The sequence below is a fragment of the Bombina bombina genome, chromosome 6, assembly GCF_027579735.1.
Source record: "Bombina bombina isolate aBomBom1 chromosome 6, aBomBom1.pri, whole genome shotgun sequence".
Taxonomy (NCBI): Eukaryota; Metazoa; Chordata; class Amphibia; order Anura; family Bombinatoridae; genus Bombina; species Bombina bombina.
This window is the reverse complement of record NC_069504.1, coordinates 1047025397-1047052025: the sequence shown is the minus strand read 5'-3', so window position 1 is coordinate 1047052025 and position 26629 is coordinate 1047025397. Positions and strand designations below refer to the sequence as shown.

The following is a 26629-nucleotide window of genomic DNA, read 5'->3' as shown; positions in this document are numbered from 1 at the left end:
GGTGCCTTCCGTTTGGTTTCCTGTCTTGTCCCTCCCTTCATCCGTGACCTAAAGCTTTGGTATTGGTATCCCACAAGTTAGGATGAATCCATGGACTCGGTACATCATGCAAAAGAAAACAACATTTATATTTACCTGATAAATTTCTTTCTTTTGCGATGTACCGAGTCCACGGCCCGCCCTGTCTATTCAAGACAGATAGTATTTTTTTATGTAAACTTCAGTCACCTCTGCACCTTATAGTTTCTCCTTTTCTTCCTTGGCCTTCGGTCGAATGACTGAGGGGTGGAGTTAAGGGGGGGAGCTATATAGACAGCTCTGCTGTGGTGCTCTCTTTGCTACTTCCTGTCAGGAAGGACAATATCCCACAAGTTAGGATGAATCCGTGGACTCGGTACATCGCAAAAGAAAGAAATTTATCAGGTAAGAATAAATTTTGTTTTCACCTCTGTGATTACCTTGTTTCTAAGCCTCTGCAGACTGACCCCTTATCTAATTTCTTTTGACAGGCATGCATTTTAGCCAATCAGTGCTGACTCATAAATAACGCCACAGGAGTTAGCACAATGTTATCTATATGACACACATGAACTAGCAGTTTCTAACTGTGAAAAAAACTGTCAGATAAGAGGCAGTTCAATTGCTTAGAAATTAGCATATGAGCCTACCTAGGTTTAGCTTTCCACAAAGAATACCAAGAGTGCAAAACAAATTTGATGATAAAAGTAAATTGGAAGATTGTTTAAAAATGCATGCCCCAAATCATAAAAGTTTAATTTTGACTAGAGTGTCCCTTTAAGCAAAATTGAATTCCAAAAATTAAAGTCTTGGATAAATATATGTACTCACCTAAGGACATAGGCAATGTTTTTACTGATTATTAGAAATCACCCTACAATATTAACTCCTTCTTTCTATCCGTAAATTTATAGCATCTTTAACCCCTTAAGGACCAGCGACGCACCCTGTATGTCGTTGGCCTTTTTTTGGGACTTTGTTTTGTTTTTGTTTTTGTTTGTTTTTTGTTTTTTTTGACAATTGCACATCAATTTATTGAAATGATTTAAATATGGACATCTCTACTAGGGATAGAAAGCTGAACAAGTGCAATAACTAATTTGCTCTTTGTAGGTACAGAGCACCAATACAATCTCCACAGCAGCAGAGACACACAAAGCGTAAAAAAAGGACAATGCCCTCACAATAGTCTGATTTATTTTATGTTTTAGGGAAACCGTGACTAGAATGGATCAACTAGGATTTTGGAAACTGGAGAAAACTCAATACAGATAAGGTGCACTGACTGAGACAGTATCATACCAGGCTTAAGCTCAGGACGGCTAAAAGCTTAGTACCAATTCTATATTTGGAACCTATATTTTGGAATGTACTTTCCATGTGTTAAAAAACAGCCATGTAAATTTGCTTGTGCCTTGTAAGTTACCCAATTGTATTCATAAGATACACTGCCAAGCAACTAGATAAAGGTAAGAGAAATGAGAAGATTGCAACAAATTAGTAACAGAATACAATAAGTGCTATTAACAGAAAAAAATAAGTGCATTTTCTGTGCAAAAACATAAATAAATCTTTACAGTATTATGTAAATAGAGGAAACTGCAAATGAATATTTGTTCAAAATTGAAATGCCTTTTACCAACTGTAAATAAAAAGTGCCTGGTCACTGATGAGTTTCATCTAAGGGGCATAAAAACCCATCAGATCTAGTTTGCACATGTGTAAAGAGTGACACTGGCTGTGACAAAATTAAACCTAAACACAGAAGTTGTTTACAGTTAAAATTAAAACTTGTTGACCACTCTAGTAAAGAAGGTGTTAACCTAGTAAACACTTTACAAGCTGCCCTCACATGCAGCGGTGTCAGAATCCCTAGCTGTGAAGTGTTTGGGGAAAGAAAACTAAAGGATGGAGGCTTCAGCGTAATGAGAAATGACCTATTTCTTGGCTTTGCCTTGAGCTGCTACAGCTTCCATTGCTTTCCGTACAGTCTCTTCATCGCCCAAGAACTGCATAGGCTTAATTGGTTTAAGATTCTTGTCCAGCTCATAAACAATAGGGATGCCAGTTGGTAAGTTTAGCTCCATGATGGCTTCCTCTGACATGCCTTCAAGGTGCTTGACAATCCCTCTAAGGCTATTGCCGTGAGCAGCAATCAACACTCTTTTTCCCTCCTTGATCTGTGGGACAATCTCTTCATTCCAGAATGGCAAAGCTCTAGCAATGGTATCCTTCAGACTTTCACAGCTTGGAAGTTGGTCCTCTGTCAAGTCTGCATATCGACGGTCCTTACTAATAATGGTATAATATGAGTGATCTTGATCCATGGTTGGTGGAGGAATATCAAATGACCGCCTCCAAATCTTCACCTGCTCTTCTCCATGTTTAGCAGCAGTCTCTGCTTTGTTGAGACCAGTTAGTCCACCATAGTGACGTTCATTTAGACGCCATGTTCTTACAACTGGGAGCCACATCTGGTCAATACCTTGCAGTGCGATCCATAAGGTACGAATTGCCCGCTTAAGCACAGATGTATAGCAAATGTCAAACTCGTATCCCGCCTCTTTCAGTGCCTGTGCTCCCCGTTCAGCCTCATGCTGCCCGGTAGCGCTGAGGTCCGCGTCAAACCAGCCACAGAATCTGTTTTCCTGGTTCCAGGTGCTCTCCCCATGGCGAATAAGGACGATCTTGTAGGCTGCCATGACTTCTCAGTAACTGTCAGACTGCGGAATAGAGACACCGCAGGAATCGCGCATGCGCTTATTAAAGTGCCTCACACCTCGACTTGATTGTTTTATAGCGCGGTCTTGCCACCAGCGCTGAGACTGCTCTATTCCACAAAGCCTGCTGGAGGGAGTGCATTAATAGCGTGTTCTTGCTAGACTTATGCTATTATGTCCTGAAAAAACCCTTAACAACCAGTGACATACAGGGTACATTGTGGTCATTAAGGGGTTAAAACCTCCTAAACTGGATGTAGAGAAAGCAGAGGGATTTTAGACCCTATAACCCTTGTTGAAATATGCAATGCTATTAAAACCCTTAAACTACATAAGGCACCTGGTCCTGACGTATTTATCCTACTTTTCTATAAGACGTTTTACCATCCTAGCACCCGTTCTTCAAAGAGTATTCTCCAGAACCTTTAAAATGGCTTCCCTTCCTAAGGAGTACTTAGAGGCTACTATCTTAACCATACCAAAAGAAGGTAAGGACCTTGCATGTTGTCAGAATTACCGACCTATATCGCTTATAAATGTCAATGTTAAATTATTTGCCAAAATTGTAGCTCTCAGATTAGGGCCGCTTCTGCCTACTGTGATACATAATGACCAAGTGGGTTGTTTTGTCCATAAACAGGGCACTAACAGTACCAGGTGTTTATTAAACATCTTTTCAGAACTGGATGACTTGGGCCTACCCCTCCTCGCCCTTTCTTGACCCAAAAAAGGCATTTGGCAGAATAAGGTGGGACTACATGTATTACTGTACTGTTTTACGGGCCTTTGGCTTGCCAGAGGTTTTCTGCAAAGCCATAGGAGCCTTGTATTCATGCCCAACTGCTCGTGTCAAGGGAGTAGGGTTCTGATCCCAGTCTTTCTCCATTAGCAACGGAACCCGTCAGGGGTTCTCCTTCTCTCCCTTATTATTTGCTTTCTCCATTGACCTATTGGCAGTTGCTATCAGAAATAATCAACTTATTGAAGGTCTTTTATTACATGACACAAATCAGAAATTAAGTCTTTTTGAAGATGATCTGACAGTTTTCCTTAAAGGGACAGTCAAGTCCAAAAAAAAACTTCATGATTTAAATAGGGAATGTAATTTTAAACAACTTCCCAATTTACTTTTATAACTAATTTTGCTTTGTTCTCTTGGTATTCTTAGTTGAAAGCTAAACCTAGGAGGTTCATATGCTAATTTCTTAGACTTTGAAGACTGCCTCTAATCTGAATGCATTTTGACCACTAGAGGGCAATAGTTCATGTGTTTCAAATAGATAACATTGAGCTCATGCACATGAAGTGAACTAGGAGTGAGCACTGATTGGCTAAAATGCAAGTCTGACAAAAGACCTGAAATAAAGGGGCAGTCTGCAGAAGCTTAGATACAAGGTAATTACAGAGGTTATTATTATAACTGTGTTGGTTATGCAAAACTAGGGAATGGGTAATAAAGGGATTATCTTTCTTTTCAAACAACAAAAATTCTGGTGTTGACTATTCTTTAAGGATCCTGAGAAATCCCTCCCAGTTCTATTCAATTTATACAAAAAGTTAAATTTTAAGAAAACAGAAGTATACCCCCTTTACCAGTACCTTTGGGCTTTGTACCCTTTTAAGTGGTGTAGTAATGGGCTTAAACACCTGGGTATGATGATATAGCAGTAATAGAAAATAACTATAGCACCTTGTTAACAGAACTCAAGCAGTATATTTTTCTCCCCAAATTTAGGGAAATCTGTTGGATGGGCAGAGTCAAAGCCTTTAAAATAAAGTCAATTCTGAAAATTACATATTTGATCTGTTGCTTACTGTTGAAACTTCCTACAGCCCTTTTGGACAGCTATCAATTCCAATTGAATCAATATTATTGGGCACGTAAACATCCTTGTATCTCCAGAACCATTTTACAAAACCCAATTGATAAAGGTGAGTTGGCTTTGCTGAATATTAAGCTTTATTATGAAGCGGCCATATTGTTCCATATATCTGGGTGAGGCCCCTCAGGTAAGAAGCCTATATGGAATGAAATAGAACAAGGCTCACTCCCTCATGATGTATTCCTTGAGGACCTAGTATGGACTCCGAAACATTGTATTGCTTCACTGTTTCTCACTAATAAAGTAATTAGAAAGTGTCTAGACTTGTGCCATAGACAAACATTTTCAGATGGTGGTCCCTCATCCTTCCTCAATGCACAGCATTAGAGGTCTATTACAGGGGCTTGCAGAATCAAACCCTCAATATTGGAAGTGTATAGAATAGATATAAGGTTAGTTGTGTTTTAAACTACTGCCAAAATGGTACTGGATTCATCTTAGGCTCCATAACGTTTCTAATTGTCACTCTACCACTTGCTGTAGATTTTGTGGAGCAATCGGGACTGATATGCATATTTGGTGTGAATGCCCCAAAATATCCCACCTGTAACATAGTAACATAGTAGATACGGTTGAAAAAAGACTGAAGTCCATCGAGTTCAACCTATACAAATCTAAAATACTTACAAAAAGCTCCAGTTAAGCTTAAATAACCCCATTAAAATGTGACCCATTTAATACTAGCAATCATATCCATGAATTTTGTTTATATACAGAAATTTATCCAGACTATTTTTAAATGTATCTATGGTATTGGCATTCACTACCTCCTTTGGTAATGAGTTCCACAATTTTATTGCTCTTACAGTGAAAAAACGTTTCCGTTGCAGGAGATTAAATCTCCTTTCCTCCAACCTTAAATTATGACCTCTTGTCAGAACCAATTTTCTTGGAATAAAAAGAGCTTCTGCCATCTCTGTATATGGGCCTTGAATATATTTATATAAAGTAATCATGTCACCTCTCAAGCGCCTTTTTTCTAAAGAGAACAGACCCAGTTTGGCTAGCCTCTCTTCATAGGTTAATTTCTCCAATCCCCTTATTAGCTTTGTGGCCCTTCTCTGAACTTTTTCTAGTTCTGCAATATCTTTTTTAGCAATCGGTCCCCAGAACTGCACTCCAAACTCAAGGTGAGGTCTTACCAGGGCTTTATATAATGACAGAATTATGCTTTCCTCCCTTGAATCAATGCCTCTTTTAATACATGCTAGTATCTTATTAGCCTTTGAAGCCACTGCCCTGCATTGTGCACTCATCTTTAGCTTGTTATCTATTACTACTCCCAAATCCCTTTCCTCCTGTGTTTGGCTAAGTCTTGTCCCATTTAAAAAATACATAGCCTGCTTATTTTTACTTCCAAAATGTAGAACCTTACATTTTTCCGTATTAAATCTCATTTTCCATTCACTTGCCCATAGTTCTAATTTTAGCAAATCCCTTTGCAAAGAGAGTTCATCCTGCTCTGACCTAATGACCTTACTTAACTTAGTATCATCTGCAAAAATAGAGATGTCGCTATTTAATCCTTGCTCCAAGTCATTTATAAAAATATTAAAAAGAACAGGGCCCAGTACTGATCCCTGGGGGACGCCACTGATTACCTTTGTCCAATCTGAGTATGATCCATTTACTGCTACTCGTTGCTCCCTATCTTTTATCCAGTTATTTATCCATGAGCTAACATTTTCAGCTATTCCCAGTCCCTTAATTTTGTGCATTAATCTCTCATGTGGCACTGTATCAAATGCCTTTGCAAAATCTAAGTATATCACATCAACTGATTCCCCTTTATCTATATTTTTACTTACTTCCTCGTAGAATCTAATTAGATTAGTTTGACATGATCTATTTCTCCTAAAGCCATGCTGATTAGAACTCATAATCTTGTTTACACGAATATGCTCATCAATATAATCCCTTATAATCCCTTCAAATATCTTCCCCACTATTGATGTCAGACTAACTGGTCTATAGCTTCCTGGATCATCCCTGCTTCCCTTTTTGAAGAGTGGCACCACATCAGCTTTACGCCAATCCTGGGGTACCATGCCTGAGGATAATGAGTCTTGAAAAATTAAGAGTAAAGGTTTGTCTATAACAGTGCTAAGTTCACTTAACACCCTTGGGTGTATTCCATCTGGGCCTGGAGTTTTATTTACCTTAATATTTTTTAGTTTTTTCCTGATATCCTCTAAACAAAACCCAGTTAGTGGTATGGACTGGCATGTTCTATTCTGTTCCAAAGTATCATTCAATGGTTCCTCTCTTGTGTATACTGAAGAAAAAAACTGGTTTAGTACCTCAGCCTTTTCCCTGTCATTATTTATCATGCTACCCTCCACACATTTTAATGTACCTATATTATCCTTCTTAGATTTTTTGCTATTTATGTACTTAAAGAACCTTTTAGGGTTAGACTTAGAATCCTTGGCAATTAATTTTTCATTTTCAATTTTGGCTAATTTGATTGCTTTTTTGCATGCTTTGTTACATTCCTTATAAATATTGTATGCTGAGTCTGTACTATTTTCTTTTAATAATTTAAATGCCCTACGTTTTTTCCTAATTTCTTTTAACACATTTTTATTTAGCCATAACGGCTTATTTTTTTTATTTTTATTTTTATAACCATATGGTATGTATTGATATGTATATTTATTTAACAAATTTTTAAATATTATCCATTTATCCTCTGTATTTTTATTAGAAAATACATTGTCCCAATTTATATTATTTAATGATTTCCTTAAATCGTTGAATTTTGCTTTCTTGAAATTAAAAGTCTTAGTTAAGCCTTTAAAACACTGCATATGAAAAGAGATTTCAAATGTGACCATGTTATGATCACTGTTACCCAAATGTTCTTTAACTTCTATGTTTGATATTATATCTGTATTGTTTGATAGCACTAAATCCAATATAGCTTTACTCCTAGTTGGCTCCTCTATTAATTGTGACAAGAAGTTATCCCTGAGAACATTTAAAAATCTATCCCCCTTAGCTGAATTACTAGTTTCATTGGCCCAGTTTATATCAGGGTAGTTAAAATCTCCCATAATTACAGCACTGTTATTAGCAGCCTTACCTATTTGGATAAGTAGTTGAGTTTCCTCTGGGTCACTAATGTTGGGAGGCTTGTAGCATGTTCCTAGTAATATTTTTTTGGGATTTTTCCGCCCACTCTTTATTTCAACCCACAGGGTCTCTACATTGTCACTTGTATCATAAATATCTTCCCTTATTGTAGGTTTAAGGTCAGGTTTAATATACATGCAGATTCCTCCACCCCTTTTATTATTCCTGTCCCTCCTAAATAATGTATACCCCTCTAAGTTAACTGCCCAGTCATGTGAATCATCCCACCAAGTTTCAGTTATACTGATAACATCATAGTCCTCTTCTGCAACTAAGAGCGTCAGCTCCCCCATTTTACCTGTCATGCTTCTTGCATTTGTTGTCATACATTTAATTTTCATGTGCTTTCTGCTGCTACTTGGTGTACTTTCCTCTATACTTTCTAATGTGACATTTCTTAAGTCATCCCTTCCTTGAGATATTAATGGAGTGACATATTCAGACACTGATCTCTCTGTTCTATTTTGTTCAAATTGACCCTCCCCCCCTTTGCCTAGTTTAAAAGGTTCTCTAAACGTGCTACCATCCTTTCCCCCAACACACCTGCACCCATGTCATTCAGGTGCAATCCATCCTTACTGTACAATTTGTACCCTAGTGAAAAATCAGCCCAGTGTTCTAAAAAGTCAAACCCCTCATTTTTACACCATGTTTTTAGCCATGAATTAACAGGCCTTAGCTCCTTCTGCCTTACTGAGTTAACACACGGCACTGGTAATATCTCAGAAAATATTACTTTGGATGTCCTTGCTTTAAGCTTGCTACCTAACTCCCTGAAGTCATTTTTTAGGACTCTCCATCTCCCACTGATTTCTTCATTAGTACCAATATGCACCATGACTGCAGGATCAGACCCGCATCCCTCTAACAATCTATCAATACGCTCCACAATATGCCTAACACGAGCCCCTGGAAGACAGCAAACTGTTCTATGTAAAGGGTCTGGATGACAAATTACCCTATCAACCTTCCTTATAATAGAGTCTCCTACCACCAACATCTGCCTCTGGCCCTGACTTGTATGCCCCTCTTCCATGACTGAAGGACTGCCCACCATAGTATGCTCCTCTTCCACAGCTAAAGGACTGTTCACTATACTAGACAACACGGCCCTCTCTGACACTGCCACCCCTGAACTGATATCCCCAACATCTTCACTTAATCTTGCAAATCTATTGGGGTGTACCAGCTCAGAACTGGCCTGTCTCTTCCGCTTACTTCGCCCTCTAACTGTGACCCAGCTACATCCTGGAGTCTCCTCATCTGAATCCTCCCCATTCCCACTGCTGGAACCATTAACAACCAGCTCAGTCCTATCCATTTCCCTTTCAAGTGTCTGAATTTCATGTAGTGTTGCAATTCGTTCCTCCAGATCCCCAATACGAGTTTCTAAAGAGACAATATGCTCGCACTTGCCACAAACATATAATCCCAGAAGCGGCTGCTCCAGTGATGCAAACATGTGGCAAGCTGTACACTGAATGAGATTCTCACACATTCTTAATAAAAGTTTTAACTTAAAAGTATAAAATAAATATATAGGATATTTAATTTATGCACCCATTTAGGTCTGGCAGCTAATCCTAGACCTGAGGTGAACCATATTCTGATTAATATATGGGAGACAAACTTTTTAAACCTGTATGCTCCTGATATACAGCCTATCTTGGAAATCTGCATATGGGGTGTGCTGACACACCTCTTCCTAATCTGCCAGCCTGCTCCTACCAGCACATTAGTGTGCTCAACTTAAATGTGAGTACCCATTTGGCATTCCACTAAAGCTAATATAACTATACTCTGAATGATCTGCACATGTAGTGCCTGTCTTTGTGTTTCTCACTATCCCAGTACTACAGCACAAGGAAAAATCCTGTGGGTGAGCTGTTACACCTGTCCAAATCTACAGCCTGCACCTACTAGCACATTGGTGTGCTTTTGGAATATGTGAGTACCCATTTGGCTTTACTGTTTACTGTATCCATATACATCTGATGATACTACACATGAGGCGCCCCTTTGTTCTCCCTTATTCTCCTGAAGTTATTAAAATTGTATTTCTAAATGAGTTTGCTTAATCATGACTTTCATATGAATGATCATAATCCATTTCCATCCACACCACTGCAAAACCATCTGAATGCATCTTTTATGTTGTCAGAATGGGCATTTTATTAACCATATTCTATTGCTATATAGACATTTTTTAACATTATCAAGTATTTTTCCCCCAATATCTAAATCTATTGTAACAACATGATGACTACGTGTTTCTCGGCAAAGGACTTTTTTTTATATATCTTCTTTTACTGAATTTTAATATTCTTTAAACTGTAAATTGTAATCCTGCTGCCTTGCTAGAAAGGGCCTAATGTACTAAGAAGGTGAGGACAAGGTTTTCCGACTTGGGAACCTGTCCGTCCGACATCGCATCAAACTGGCAGAGGACACTGTATAACATGAGTGTGTAATGTCGCCCTCTTGTCAGTCATTAATTTATCTCCCCAAATTTAGAGGAGAAGAGGGTAAGAAGCAGTGGTTTAGCATGCTTAGTATAATAAGCCTATAGGAGACCCTTAAACATGATTGCGCCTTTGTGACTGGGTTTTTATAGCGGATTTTCCTCCATGCATGCATGCTAAGCCCAAACTCATTCACGAGAGTGCTTTCGCCTACATTATAGAACGAGGAAAACATACCTTTGAGTTCCATAATGTATCACAACACCAACAGGTGGTCTGTAAGAAGAAAATGGATTACTTACAGACTTTTAGCCAGGAATTTATTTCCAAGCATTGTGGCATATACTTAACTTTCTATACAGCATAATCATGTTCTTTACTGCAGTGTTTTATGACCAGAGGAGGTGAAATAGCATAGAATAAATATTTGTTAAAGTAGTTACTCACTGTGTCACTCCAACTATAATTCCTTTTAAAGTTGTTAACATTATTATGCACTGCTAATAGTTCCTTGCATTGAGATGGAATTTATATGGCTGACTATATAATGTGGGAGGTGGACCTTCCTCTTCAAGCATCTAATATTCTATTTACAAGTCATGCTGACATTTTTATTCCAGAGAACATTTACTTTTAAATCTATATTTTCTATTATGCTTGTTTATTACATGCTTTTGCCTTCCTTAATGCATACACTCTGAATATGTTCTTGTATATCCTAGTAAGATGCTACCAATGTATAACAATGATTTCACCCTCTTACGACCTATACCTCTAACCCAATTTCTTTTATTGTTGTGAGGACATAGGAAATATGGTCTGTAGGAAGCCAGATACAATGTGATAAAAAGCATGTTCTCTTGTCTCATGAATTTTAAATCAACAGTAAACATATTTTAGTTACAAGATCTTTCTGCAGCCTTGTGATAAATAACAAAATGTATGCTTACCTGATAAATTTCTTTCTTTCCGGACATGGAGAGTCCCACAACGTCATTCCAATTACTAGTGGGAATATCACTCCTGGCCAGCAGGAGGAGGCAAAGAGCACCACAGCAAAGCTGTTAAGTGTCACTACCCTACCCATAATCCCCAGTCATTCGACCGAAGGGAAATAGAAAAAGGAATAACACAAAGGTGTAGAGGTGCCTGAGGTTTAGTAAAAAATAACTGTCTAATTAAAGGGACACTAAACCCAAAAATGTTATTTCATGATTCAAATAGAGCAGTGATTTTTAACCTTTTTTTTGCCGTGGCACACTTTTTTACATTAAAAAATCCTGTGGCACACCACCATCCCAAAATTAAAAAAAATCACACATTGTAGCCTAATACAGCATATATATATACACATACACACAAATACACACATACTGTATGTATTGTGCTGTTATGCCATGCCTCCTACAAACTACCCCTGCACTGGGAGTAAAAAACAAGCAAAGTTTAAAAAATATGTCACACTGTTGTCAGTCTGCCGTGGCACACCTGATGATCTCTCACGGCACACTAGTGTGCCATGGCACACTGGTTGAAAAACACTGAAATAGAGCATGCAATTTTAAGCAACTTTCTAATTTACACCTATTATCTTCGTTCTCTTGATATCTTTATTTAAAAAGCAGGAATGTGATGCATAGGAGCCGGCCCATTTTTGGTTGAGAACCTTGGTTATGCTTGCTTATTGGTGGGTAAATGTAAGCCTCCAATAAGCAAGTGCTATCCATGGTGCTGAACCTTAAATAGTCTGGCTGCTAAGATTTACATTACTGATTTTAAAATAAAGATAGCAAGAGAACGAAGAAAAATTCATAATAGGAGTAAATTAGAACGTTGCTTAAAATGTCATGCTCTATCTAAATCATGAAGGAAAAAGTTTATCAGGTAAGCATAAATTTTGTTTTCTTTCCTAAGACATGGAGAGTCCACAATATCATTCCAATTACTAGTGGGAACCAATACCCAAGCTAGAGGACACGGAATGAATAGGGAGGGAAAATAAGACAGGCAGACCTAAACAGAAGAGGCTTCAGCCGAGGCAAAAGTATCAAATTTGTAAAATTTTTAAAAAGTATGCAGAGAGGACCAAGTTGCAGCCTTGCAAATCTGTTCCACAGAAGCTTCATTTTTGAAAGCCCAAGAAAAGGAGACAGCCCTAGTTGAATGAGCTCATAAGAAAAATGAATCATACTTCTTAACCAGAGGGAAAGAGAAGTAGCAGTAGCCGTCTGACCCTTATGCTTTCCTGAGAAACAAACAAACAGTGCAGAAGACCAGCGAAAATTCTTAATCGTCTGTAGATAGAATTTTAGAGCATGCACAACATCAAGTCAAGAGTTCTGAAACTCTCCGAGCAGAAGAAATAGCAATAAGAAACAAAACCTTTTAAGATAACAGCTTAATATCTATGGGATGCATTGGCTCAAAAGGAGCCTGCTGCAAAACTTTAAGAACAAGATTAAGGCTCCAAGGAGGAGCAACAGGTTTAAACACAGGCCTGATTCTGACCAGGGCCTGACAAAAAGATTGAACATCTGGCACATCCGCCAGATGCTAATGTAAAAGAATAGATAATGCAGAAATCTGACCTTTCAGAGAACTGGCTTACAACCCTTTCTCCAGACCTTCCTGGAGAAAAGACAAAATCCTAGGAATCCTGACCCTTCTCCAAGTGAAGCCTTTAGATTCACACCAATAAAGGTATTTATGCCATACTTTATGGTAAATTTTTCGAGTGACAGGCTTGCAAGCCTGAATCAGTCTCAATGACCGACTCTGAAAACTAAGAACTAAGAATTCAATCTCAAAGCAGTCAGCTTCAGAGGAACAAGATTTGGATGGAGGAATGGACCCTGAGTTAGAAGGTCCTTCCTCAGAGGTAACCTCCAAGGTGGAAGAGATGACATCTTCACCAGGTCTGCATACCAGATTCTGCAAGGCCATGCAGGAGCTATTAGAATTACAGATGATCTCTCCTGTTTAATACGAGCAATGACTCGTGAAAGGAGCGCAAACGGAGTAAACAGGTATGCTAGATTGAAATTCAAAGGAACTTCCGCTGCCTGCGGATCTCTTGACCTTGAACCGTACCTTGGAAGCTTGGCATTCTGCGAGACGCCATCAGATCCAACTCCGGCACCCCCCACTTGAGGGTTAACCTGGAGAACACCTCCGGATGGAGAGCCCACTACCCGGGATGAAATGTCTGTCTGCTCAGGAAATCCGCCTTCCAGTTGTCCACTCCTGGAATGTGGATGGCAGATAGAGAACAATTGTGAGCTTCCACCCACTGAATAATCCGAGACAACTCCTTCATGGCAAAGGAACTCAGAGTTCCTCCCTGGTGGTTGATGTAAGCCACTGAGGTGATAGTCTGATTGGAACCTGATAAACCAGGTGTAACATATCTCAGCCTAATATCACTGTCCCTTTAAGACTGCCTTCCCTGCTTCTGACAATCATGCTGGTTTGGGCAGTATTTGCATTCAGCTTGCCTGCCTGATTAATCATTCATGCACCTGATTTCCTCAGCCTCTTTTTAAGTCTTCTCAGGCCTAATGTGCTTGGCATTAACTTTGAAGTTGTGATCCTGAACAACAGAGGTCTGTGACTGTTTTCCTGCATGAATTTACCAACTTATTGAAGCTACAGCCTTTTCGATTACCTATGCCTAAAATCATCAAATCGCAAGTATCCAAATAATTCCATTTCTGTTTCCTGGACACTGCTACTTAACAAACTCTGAACTTTATTATAAATCAAGCATACTTTTGGTTATCATCACTCTCTAATTATAACAACAGCATCTTACTCAACAAGTTGTCATAGCTGAAATTTCCTTCTACAAATATGTTAACATATTCAGAACTCTGCTTCAGTTAAAAGCTTTCATGTGATTCTCCAATATATGCACAAACAGTAAATGATGCCTTTAAACTTGCAACTTGACTATCACCTGTGTTGCTCTGTTTAATTCTGACATACAGCTCTATATAATATTATGTACTGTAAACCTGCAACAAACCTTAGTTTGCATCTAAGTGTTAATCTTTTACCAGTTTACTCTGAAGCCTGAACATTCCACATTGCTATATTTTTCTCTCATTGAATCCTGCAGCTACTCCTATTAACTAACTATAAGTCACAGTGAAGTCAGAATATATTGTATACAAATGTTGCACTCTCCATTTATTCTACAATAACTTTTAGCAACTATGAATCACAGAATATCATCTATCCACGTCCAGGATACTTTTCCCCGGGTCAGGGGTCGGTGTCTCCAAATCCCTACCACTGCCCCGAGGGTCTGTGTCCTGAGCGCATGTACACCGGATCATGACAGAAAGTTAATGCCCAAAAAAAGGATCCGCAGTGGTAGTGGATGCACCAAACCTGGAAGGAAAATAAGAAATTACAACCTATCTCAGACCCAAGCTGTCCCCAAAAGAAAAACAGAAGATTTTCATACTTTTAAAAATTTAAAGACACAGTACTCCCATTCTAGAGTATCCTCTACTCATGTTCGTGGTTACCATTTTGGTGAAACTAATCCTGAATCTGACTATGAAAATGAAGAGAATGTAACCATAGATTCAGCAGAAAAAAATCAGATCTTTAAAGATTTAAAGAGACAGAACCACTTATCTAGAATTTCATCTATTCCACATGTCCGTGAATTCCATTTTGGTGAAACTGATTCTGAATCTGACTATGAAAATGAAGAGGATGTATCCATAGATTCAGCAGAAAAATATCAGATCTTTAAAGATTTAAAGAGACAGAACCACTTTTCTAGAATTTCATCTACTCATGTCCGTGACTTCCAATTTGGTGAAACTGATTCTGAATCTGACTATGAAAATGAAGAGAATGTATCCATAGATTCAGCAGAAAAAAATCAGATATTTAAAGATTTAAAGAGACAGAACCACTTTTCTAGTATTTCATCTACTCATGTCCGTTACTTCCATTTGGTGAAACTGACTCTGAGCCTGAATATGTCAACAAGGAGGATGACTTCACAGATCCAGCTGAACTGGCCCTAGACTGGTATGAGCGCAACTTTAATTCGCCACAAACTCAGACAAAACCTCAACCTGTTGGCTATAATGACATCCTTGGTAGCTATATTTACAATATAGATGATACAGACAGCTCCCATCATGAAACCTCTCATGGAAATACTGATCTTCCTATTTATGATATTCCCATGGATTCTGTAGATTGGACAGATTCAGAGCGGGAAGAAGAGACATCTGGTTTACAGACTGCTGTTTGGAGAAATGGTCCCCCCAACTACTATGATGATTTATTACTTCAGAATTATGCATCCAGTGATGAAGAGGATTTCTGTTCTCAACCTGATATAAGGTACTCCAGGCCACAGTGGCACCACCCTAAGAAGCCTCATACTGGGAAGAAATATCAGTTATCTAAGCTCTCTATGAAAAAGAAAAAGAAGAAAGTATTTCTGCCTACAGAAAATCAGAAGCGCAAAGAGGAAACTCAGCCTGAATCTCTGTTGTGCCAGACCCTCTCTTGCCTCATGATACTGTCAACACCAAGCTGGATGTTGTCTCTAGTCACCATCAGTCTGTTTTTAAAGCATTTAATGGTATCTCTTCTCAGACTCTACAATTACAAACACTGCTTCCAACTACTGATTCCTTACATCCCTCTCATGCTGCCTCAATGTCTGTAAATCCTGTGCTAGAAACAAAAGATAATTCAAACTCAAATAAGTATGCCTGCTGAACCCCAGACAACGTCTCAGTCAGAATCTTGTGTCACAATTCCTCCACATCTACCTGAGTGTGGCATATTTCAGTACACTTCACCTTCTCAAAATTCTTCTGTTACTGCATCTAAGAAATTGTTTCCCTTGGGAGATACTTTGCATCAACCTACATTTTATACTACATCAGTTTCCTGTACAGGAATTCCAGATACTGAACCCTGTGAGGACAACATTGAACCTAGTTCGCAAGTGGACGTTCTTGACCCTGAAACTTGTACAAAAGTTCTTCAAGAAGATTCCCCAGTGGCTATTCCTGTCCCTGTTTACCATGATGATACTACTAAACCTGGCATCAAGGTGGAGTCTCCTGTTTTTGACCCTGGTATGGGTATTCCTTTGTTTAACCCAGAAATGAGTGTAATAATACTTGATCCTGAAGATAGCCATGCCCTCTGCTCAGAAGCGAGTATGGTTCTTGGCTCTAAAGTGGATCTTGTAAATTCTTCGTTTGTGAACCCTGAAGAAAGCCTTGCCCTCTGCTCAGAAGAGAGTATGGTTCCTGGCTCTAAAATGGGTTCTTTTTCTTTTTCTATAGTTGAACCTTGCCCAAATGTGGGTACTTCTGAACCTTGCCCTGGCATGGGCATTCCTTCACCTGATCCTACTGAGGATATTCCTGAACCTTGCCCAGATGTGGGTATTCCTGAACCTTGCCCTGGTGTGGGCATTCCTTTACCTGATCCTACTAAAGATATTCCTGAACCTTGCCCTGGTGTGGGCATACATATACCTGTTCCTAGTGAGGACACTCTTGATTCCGAATCCAGTAAGGAGACATTTCATATTGAATCAGAAGATGGCAAGAACTGGACAAAACTTGCACTCTACACTCCTATCTCCTACATCGAAGAAAGCCCTGCTATTGGGTTAGAAGTGGCTATAGCTTTTTCTTTTGGGGTATATCTAATCCTCAAACAAGAGGTTAATTCTGAGGATACTCAAATCTCTGACACAAAGGTGGATACTCTGGTTATAAATCCAGAATGCTGCATCTCTATTTCTGATGTTGAGGAAAGCCTATTCATATGTCTAGGACTGGGCGCCTTTTCATTGGCTGTGTACATGGTCATCTATTATGAAGAACATCTGCCTATCAACCCTCAGGATGATTCTTTGGTAGGAAGCTCATTGTATGTTACGTTCAAGCATTCTCACGATGACTACAAGAAAGATGACTTCAAGTTTTGCTCTCATCATTTCCAAGATCTTTTGATACCTGAATTCCTTGGCCTTCGCTTTGTCATTTTACTTTTTCAAGAAATCTCCAACCCTCCTTTCTTGATTTCGGATTGGACTCACTACCTCCATACATCTACTACCAGCTCACCATATCATTTTTGTTCTCTCTCCATTTGGATTGCCTTGCGCGCCCGGAGGTCGCCTTTAAGGAGGGGGTTCTGTAACTTATCTCATCCTAATATCACTTTCCCTTTAAGACTGCCTTCCCTGCTTCTGACAATCATGCTGGTTTGGGCAGTATTTGCATTCAGCTTGCCTGTCTGATTAATCATTCATGCACCTGATTTCCTCAGCCTCTTTTTAAGTCTTCTCAGGCCTTATGTGCTTGGCATTAACTTTGAAGTTGTGATCCTGAACAACAGAGGTCTGTGACTGTTTTCCTGCATGAATTTACCAACTTATTGAAGCTACAGCCTTTTCTATTACCTATACCTAAAATCATCAAATCGCAAGTATCCAAATAATTCCATTTCTGTTTCCTGGACACTGCTACTTAACAAACTCTGAACTTTATTATAAATCAAGCATACTTTTGTTATCATCATTCTCTAATTATAACAACAGCATCTTACTCAGAACTTTATAACTATTCTCTGCAACAAGTTGTCATAGCTGAAATATCCTTCTACAAATATGTTAACATATTCAGAACTCTGCATCTATGTGTTCAGTTAAAAGCTTTCATGTGGTTCTCCAATATATGCACAAACAGTAATTGATGACTTTAAACTTGCAACTTGACTATCACCTGTGTTGCTCTGTTTAATTCTGACATACAGCTCTATATAATATTATGTACTGTAAACCTGCAACAAACCTTAGTTTGCATCTAAGTGTCAATCTTTTACCAGTTTACTCTGAAGCCTGAACATTCCATATTGCTATATTTTTCTCTCATTGAATCCTGCAGCTACTCCTATTAACTAACTACACAATGTCACAGTGAAGTCAGAATATATTGTATACAAATGTTGCACTCTCCATTTATTCTACAATAACTTCTAGCAACTATGAATCACAGAATAACAGAATTTATGCTTACCTGATAAATTACTTTCTCCAACGGTGTGTCCGGTCCACGGAGTCATCCTTACTTGTGGGATATTCTCTTCCCCAACAGGAAATGGCAAAGAGCCCAGCAAAGCTGGTCATATGATCCCTCCTAGGCTCCGCCTACCCCAGTCATTCGACCGACGTACAGGAGGAAATATGCATAGGAGAAACCATATCATACCGTGGTGACTGTAGTTAGAGAAAATAATTCATCAGACCTGATTAAAAAAACCAGGGCGGGCCGTGGACCGGACACACCGTTGGAGAAAGTAATTTATCAGGTAAGCATAAATTCTGTTTTCTCCAACATAGGTGTGTCCGGTCCACGGCGTCATCCTTACTTGTGGGAACCAATACCAAAGCTTTAGGACACGGATGAAGGGAGGGAGCAAATCAGGTCACCTAAATGGAAGGCACCACGGCTTGCAAAACCTTTCTCCCAAAAATAGCCTCTGAAGAAGCAAAAGTATCAAATTTGTAAAATTTGGCAAAAGTGTGCAGTGAAGACCAAGTCGCTGCCTTACATATCTGGTCAACAGAAGCCTCGTTCTTGAAGGCCCATGTGGAAGCCACAGCCCTAGTGGAGTGAGCTGTGATTCTTTCAGGAGGCTGCCGTCCGGCAGTCTCATAAGCCAAACGGATAATGCTTTTAAGCCAAAAAGAAAGAGAGGTAGAAGTTGCTTTTTGACCTCTCCTTTTACCAGAATAAACAACAAACAAAGAAGAAGTTTGTCTGAAATCTTTAGTGGCCTCTAAATAGAATTTTAGAGCACGGACTACGTCCAAATTGTGTAACAAACGTTCCTTCTTTGAAACTGGATTCGGGCACAAAGAAGGTACAACTATCTCCTGGTTAATATTCTTGTTGGAAACAACTTTCGGAAGAAAACCAGGCTTAGTACGCAAAACCACCTTATCTGCATGGAACACCAGATAGGGCGGAGAACACTGCAGAGCAGATAACTCAGAAACTCTTCTAGCAGAAGAAATTGCAACCAAAAACAAAACTTTCCAAGATAATAACTTAATATCTACGGAATGTAAGGGTTCAAACGGAACCCCTTGAAGAACTGAAAGAACTAGATTAAGACTCCAGGGAGGAGTCAAAGGTCTGTAAACAGGCTTGATTCTAACCAGAGCCTGAACAAACGCTTGAACGTCTGGCACAGCTGCCAGCCTTTTGTGAAGTAAAACAGATAACGCAGAAATCTGTCCCTTCAGAGAACTTGCAGATAATCCCTTCTCCAAACCCTCTTGTAGAAAGGATAAAATCCTAGGAATTTTTATCTTGTTCCATGGGAATCCTTTAGATTCACACCAATAGATATATTTTTTCCATATCTTATGGTAAATTTTTCTAGTTACAGGCTTTCTAGCCTGAATCAGAGTATCTATTACAGAATCTGAAAACCCACGCTTTGATAAAAACAGAATTTATGTTTACCTGATAAATTACTTTCTCCAACGGTGTGTCCGGTCCACGGCGTCATCCTTACTTGTGGGATATTCTCTTCCCCAACAGGAAATGGCAAAGAGCCCAGCAAAGCTGGTCACATGATCCCTCCTAGGCTCCGCCTACCCCAGTCATTCGACCGACGTTAAGGAGGAATATTTGCATAGGAGAAACCATATGTTACCGTGGTGACTGTAGTTAAAGAAAATAAATTATCAGACCTGATTAAAAAAACCAGGGCGGGCCGTGGACCGGACACACCGTTGGAGAAAGTAATTTATCAGGTAAACATAAATTCTGTTTTCTCCAACATAGGTGTGTCCGGTCCACGGCGTCATCCTTACTTGTGGGAACCAATACCAAAGCTTTAGGACACGGATGAAGGGAGGGAGCAAATCAGGTCACCTAAATGGAAGGCACCACGGCTTGCAAAACCTTTCTCCCAAAAATAGCCTCAGAAGAAGCAAAAGTATCAAATTTGTAAAATTTAGAAAAAGTGTGCAGTGAAGACCAAGTCGCTGCCTTACATATCTGATCAACAGAAGCCTCGTTCTTGAAGGCCCATGTGGAAGCCACAGCCCTAGTGGAGTGAGCTGTGATTCTTTCAGGAGGCTGCCGTCCGGCAGTCTCATAAGCCAATCGGATAATGCTTTTAATCCAGAAGGAGAGAGAGGTAGAAGTTGCTTTTTGACCTCTCCGTTTACCAGAATAAACAACAAACAAAGACAAAGTTTGTCTGAAATCCTTAGTAGCTGCTAAGTAAAATTTGAGAGCACGAACTACATCCAAGTTGTGCAACAAACGTTCCTTCTTTGAAACTGGATTAGGACACAAAGAAGGCACAACTATCTCCTGGTTAATGTTTTTGTTAGAAACAACTTTTGGAAGAAAACCAGGTTTAGTACGCAAAACCACCTTATCTGCATGGAACACCAGATAAGGAGAAGAACACTGCAGAGCAGATAATTCTGAAACTCTTCTAGCAGAAGAAATTGCAACCAAAAACAAAACTTTCCAAGATAATAACTTAATATCAACGGAATGTAAGGGTTCAAACGGAACCCCCCGAAGAACTGAAAGAACTAGGTTGAGACTCCAAGGAGGAGTCAAAATTTTGTAAACAGGCTTGATTCTAACCAGAGCCTGAACAAAGGCTAGAACATCTGGCACAGCTGCCAGCTTTTTGTGAAGTAACACAGACAAGGCAGAAATCTGTCCCATCAAGGAACTTGCAGATAATCCTTTTTCCAATCCTTCTCGAAGGAAGGATAGACTCTTAGGAATCTTAACCTTGTCCCAAGGGAATCCTGCAGATTCACACCAACAGATATACCAAATTATGTGGTAATTTTTCTGGTTACAGGCTTTCAGGCCTGAACAAGAGTATTAATAACAGAATCTGAGAACCCTCGCTTTGATAAGATCAAGCGTTCAATCTCCAAGCAGTCAGCTGGAGTGGGTCGAACGGACCTAGAACAAGAAGGTCTCTCAAAGGTAGCTTCCATGGTGGAGCCGATGACATATTCACCAGATCTGCATACCAAGTCCTGCGTGGCCACGCAGGAGCTATCAAAATCACCGACGCCCTCTCCTGATTGATCCTGGCTACCAGCCTGGGGATGAGAGGAAACGGCGGGAACACATAAGCTAGTTTGAAGGTCCAAGGTGCTACTAGTGCATCCACTAGAGCCGCCTTGGGATCCCTGGATCTGTACCCGTAGTAAGGAACTCTGAAGTTCTGACGAGAGGCCATCAGATCCATGTCTGGAATGCCCCACGGTTGAGTGACTTGGGCAAAGATTTCCGGATGGAGTTCCCACTCCCCCGGATGCAATGTCTGACGACTCAGAAAATCCGCTTCCCAATTTTCCACTCCTGGGATGTGGATAGCAGACAGGTGGCAGGAGTGAGACTCCGCCCATAGAATGATTTTGGTCACTTCTTCCATCGCTAGGGAACTCCTTGTTCCCCCCTGATGGTTGATGTATGAACTTGGCCCTCGCTAGCTGAGGCCAAGCTTTGAGAGCATTGAATATCGCTCTAAGCCATCTCCGTGGAGATGTTGCCTGTACAACGGCAAAGAGAATGACTGGGGTAGGCGGAGCCTAGGAGGGATCATGTGACCAGCTTTGCTGGGCTCTTTACCATTTCCTGTTGGGGAAGAGAATATCCCACAAGTAAGGATGACGCCGTGGACCGGACACACCTATGTTGGAGAAATCAAGCGTTCAATCTCCAAGCAGTCAGTTGGAGAGAAACCAGATTCGGATGTTCGAATGGACCTTGAACAAGAAGGTCCTGTCTCAAAGGTAGCTTCCATGGTGGAGCCGATGACATATTCACCAGGTCTGCATACCAAGTCCTGCGTGGCCACGCAGGAGCTATCAAGATCACCGAAGCCCTCTCCTGGTTGATCCTGGCTACCAGCCTGGGAATGAGAGGAAACGGTGGGAAAACATAAGCTAGGTTGAAGGTCCAAGGTGCTACTAGTGCATCTACTAGAGTCGCCTTGGGATCCCTGGATCTGGACCCGTAACAAGGAACCTTGAAGTTCTGACGAGACGCCATCAGATCCATGTCTGGAATGCCCCATAATTGAGTTATTTGGGCAAAGATTTCCGGGTGGAGTTCCCACTCCCCCGGATGGAATGTCTGACGACTCAGAAAATCCGCTTCCCAATTTTCCACCCCTGGGATGTGGATTGCAGACAAGTGGCAGGAGTGATCCTCCGCCCATTGAATTATCTTGGTCACTTCCTCCATCGCCAGGGAACTCCTTGTTCCCCCCTGATGGTTGATATATGCAACAGTCGTCATGTTGTCTGATTGAAACCTTATGAATTTGGCCTTTGCTAGATGAGGCCAAGTTTTGAGAGCATTGAATATCGCTCTCAGTTCCAGAATGTTTATCGGGAGAAGAGATTCTTCCCGAGACCATACACCCTGAGCTTTCAGGGGTTCCCAGACCGCGCCCCAGCCCACCAGACTGGCGTCGGTCGTGACAATGACCCACTCTGGTCTGCGGAAGCTCATTCCCTGTGACAGGTTGTCCAGGATTAGCCACCAACGGAGTGAATCTCTGGTCCTTTGATCTACTTGAATCGTCGGAGACAAGTCTGTATAATCCCCATTCCACTGTCTGAGCATGCACAGTTGTAATGGTCTTAGATGAATTTGTGCAAAAGGAACTATGTCCATTGCTGCAACCATCAATCCTATTACTTCCATGCACTGCGCTATGGAAGGACGAAGAACAGAATGAAGAACTTGACAAGAGCTTAGAAGTTTTGATTTTCTGACCTCTGTCAGAAAAATTCTCATTTCTAAGGAGTCTATTATTGTTCCCAAGAAGGGAACTCTTGTTGACGGGGAAAGAGAGCTTTTTTCTATGTTTACTTTCCATCCGTGAGATCTGAGAAAGGCTAGGACGATGTCCGTATGAGCCTTTGCTTTTGACAGAGACGACGCTTGAATCAGGATGTCGTCCAAGTACGGTACTACTGCAATGCCCCTTGGTCTTAGAACCGCTAGAAGGGACCCTAGTACCTTTGTGAAAATTCTCGGAGCAGTGGCTAATCCGAAAGGAAGTGCCACAAACTGGTAATGCTTGTCCAGAAAAGCGAACCTTAGGAACTGATGATGTTCCTTGTGGATAGGAATATGGAGGTACGCATCCTTTAAATCCACCGTGGTCATAAATTGACCTTCCTGGATGGTAGGAAGGATCGTTCGAATGGTTTCCATTTTGAATGATGGAACCCTGAGAAATTTGTTTAGGATCTTGAGATCTAGAATTGGTCTGAACGTTCCCTCTTTTTTGGGAACTATGAACAGGTTGGAGTAAAATCCCATCCCTTGTTCTCTTATTGGAACTGGATGAATTACTCCCATCCTTAACAGGTCTTCTACACAATGTAAGAATGCCTGTCTTTTTATTTGGTTTGAAGATAATTGAGACCTGTGGAACCTTCCCCTTGGGGGTAGTTCCTTGAATTCCAGGAGATAACCTTGAGAAACTATTTCTAGTGCCCAAGGATCCTGAACATCTCTTGCCCAGGCCTGAGCAAAGAAAGAAAGTCTGCCCCCCACCAGATCCGGTCCCGGATCGGGGGCCATCCCTTCATGCTGTTTTGGTAGCAGTGGCAGGCTTCTTGGCCTGCTTACCCTTGTTCCAGCCTTGCATCGGTCTCCAGGCTGGTTTGGGTTGAGAAGTATTACCCTCTTGCTTAGAGGATGTAGAAGTAGAGGCTGGTCCGTTTCTGCGAAAGGGACGAAAATTAGGCTTATTTCTAGCCTTAAAAGACCTATCCTGAGGAAGGGCGTGGCCCTTTCCTCCGGTGATGTCTGAAATAATCTCTTTCAAATCAGGACCAAACAGTGTTTTGCCCTTGAAAGGGATGTTAAGCAATTTTGTCTTGGAAGACACATCCGCTGACCAAGACTTTATCCAGAGCGCTCTGCGCGCCACGATAGCAAACCCTGAATTTTTCGCCGCTAATCTCGCTAATTGCAAAGCGGCATCTAGAATAAAAGAGTTAGCCAATTTAAGTGCATGAACTCTGTCCATAATCTCCTCATACGAAGATTCCTTATCGAGCGACTTTTCTAGTTCTTCGAACCAGAAACACGCTGCCGTAGTGACAGGAACAATGCATGAAATTGGTTGAAGAAGGTAACCTTGCTGAACAAACATTCTTTTAAGCAAACCCTCTAATTTTTTATCCATAGGATCTTTAAAAGCACAACTATCTTCTATGGGAATAGTAGTGCGTTTGTTTAGAGTAGAGACCGCCCCCTCGACCTTAGGGACTGTCTGCCATAAGTCCTTTCTGGGGTTGACTATAGGAAATAATTTCTTAAATATAGGGGGAGGCACAAAAGGTATGCCGGGCCTTTCCCATTCCTTGTTTACTATGTCCGCCACCCGCTTGGGTATAGGAAAAACATCGGGGGGCACCGGAACCTCTAGGAACTTGTCCATCTTACATAATTTCTCTGGAATGACCAAATTGTCACAATCATCCAGAGTAGCTAATACCTCCTTAAGCAGTGCGCGGAGATGTTCTAATTTAAATTTAAATGTTACAACATCAGGTTCAGCTTGTTGAGAAATTTTCCCTGAATCTGAAATTTCTCCCTCAGACAAAACCTCCCTCCTGGCCCCTTCAGATTGGTGTGAGGGTATGCCAGAAGCGTTATCATCAGCGTCCTCTTGCTCTTCAGTGTTTAAAACAGAGCAATCGCGCTTTCTTTGATAAGTAGGCATTTTAGATAAAATATTTGCAATAGAATTATCCATAACAGCCGTTAATTGTTGCATAGTAATAAGTATTGGCGCACTAGATGTACTAGGGGCCTCTTGTGTGGGCAAAACTGGTGTAGACACAGAAGGGGGTGATGCAGTACCATGCTTACTCCCCTCATCTGAAGAATAATCTTGGGCACTATTATTATCTGTGGCATCATTGTCCCTACTTTGTTTGGACACCATGTCACAATTATCACATATATTTAAATGGGGAGACACATTGGCTTTCATACATATAGAACATCGTTTATCTGATGGTTCAGACATGTTAAACAGGCTTAAACTTGTCAACAAAGCACAAAAAAACGTTTTAAAATAAAACCGTTACTGTCACTTTAAATTTTAAACAGAACACACTTTATTACTGAATATGCAAAAAAGTATGAAGCAATTGTTCAAAATTCACCAAAATTTCACCACAGTGTCTTAAAGCCTTAAAAGTATTGCACACCAAATTTGAAAGCTTTAACCCTTAAAATAACGGAACCGGAGCCGTTTTTACATTTAACCCCTATACAGTCCCAGGAATCTGCTTTGCTGAGACCCAACCAAGCCCAGAGGGGAATACGATACCAAATGACGCCTTCTATAAGCTTTTTCAGTGGATCTTAGCTCCTCACACATGCATCTGCATGCCTTGCCTTCCAAAAACAACTGCGCATTAGTGGCGCGAAAATGAGGCTCTGCCTATGACTAGAGAAGGCCCCCATCTGAAAAAGGTGTCCATACAGTGCCTGCCGTTTTAAAACAACAATCCCCAAGATTATAATAACTATAAAGCGCTATAATCTGTCAAATATGCTTAGCAAGTAATCGTTTTAGCCCAGAAAAATGTCTACCAGTTTTTTAAGCCCTTATAAAGCCTTTATTCTTATACTTAATCTAAGAAAATGGCTTACCGGTCCCCATAGGGAAAATGACAGCCTTCCAGCATTATCAAGTCGTGTTAGAAATGTGGCCATCATACCTCAGGCAGAAAAGTCTGCCAACTGCTTCCCCCAACTGAAGTTACTTCATCTCAACAGTCCTGTGTGGAAACAGCAATCGATTTTAGTAACGTTTGCTAAAATCATCTTCCTCTCACAAACAGAAATCTTCTTCTCTTTTCTGTTTCAGAGTAAATAGTAAATACCAGCACTATTTTAAAATAACAAACACTTGATTGAAGAATAAAAACTACATTTAAACACCAAAAAACTCTTAGCCATCTCCGTGGAGATGTTGCCTGTGCAACGGCAAAGAGAATGACTGGGGTAGGCGGAGCCTAGGAGGGATCATATGACCAGCTTTGCTGGGCTCTTTGCCATTTCCTGTTGGGGAAGAGAATATCCCACAAGTAAGGATGACGCCGTGGACCGGACACACCTATGTTGGAGAAATCTATCCACTTCCAGGATACTTTTCCCCGGGTCAGGGGTCGGTGTCTCCAAATCCCTACCACTGCCCCGAGGGTCTGTGTCCTGAGCGCATGTACACCGGATCATGACACCAGGCTAAGGACAACTGAGGCCAAGCCATCAGAGCATTGTAAATCACTCAACTCCAAGATGTTTATGGGGAG

The 26629-nt window shown here is 40.6% G+C and overlaps 2 protein-coding genes across 2 annotated transcripts in view; both read right to left on the bottom strand.

Moving 5' to 3' along the window:
- IQSEC3 (IQ motif and Sec7 domain ArfGEF 3) overlaps positions 1–26629 on the bottom strand; it is a 374477-nt gene that overhangs the window by 206276 nt on the left and 141572 nt on the right. The window lies entirely within an intron of this gene.
- On the bottom strand, positions 1037–2724 carry LOC128664123 (phosphoglycerate mutase 1). Its single transcript, XM_053718819.1, has one exon. The coding sequence runs from the start codon at positions 2718–2720 to the stop codon at positions 1956–1958; it is 765 nt and encodes a 254-aa protein (XP_053574794.1). The 5' UTR covers positions 2721–2724; the 3' UTR covers positions 1037–1955.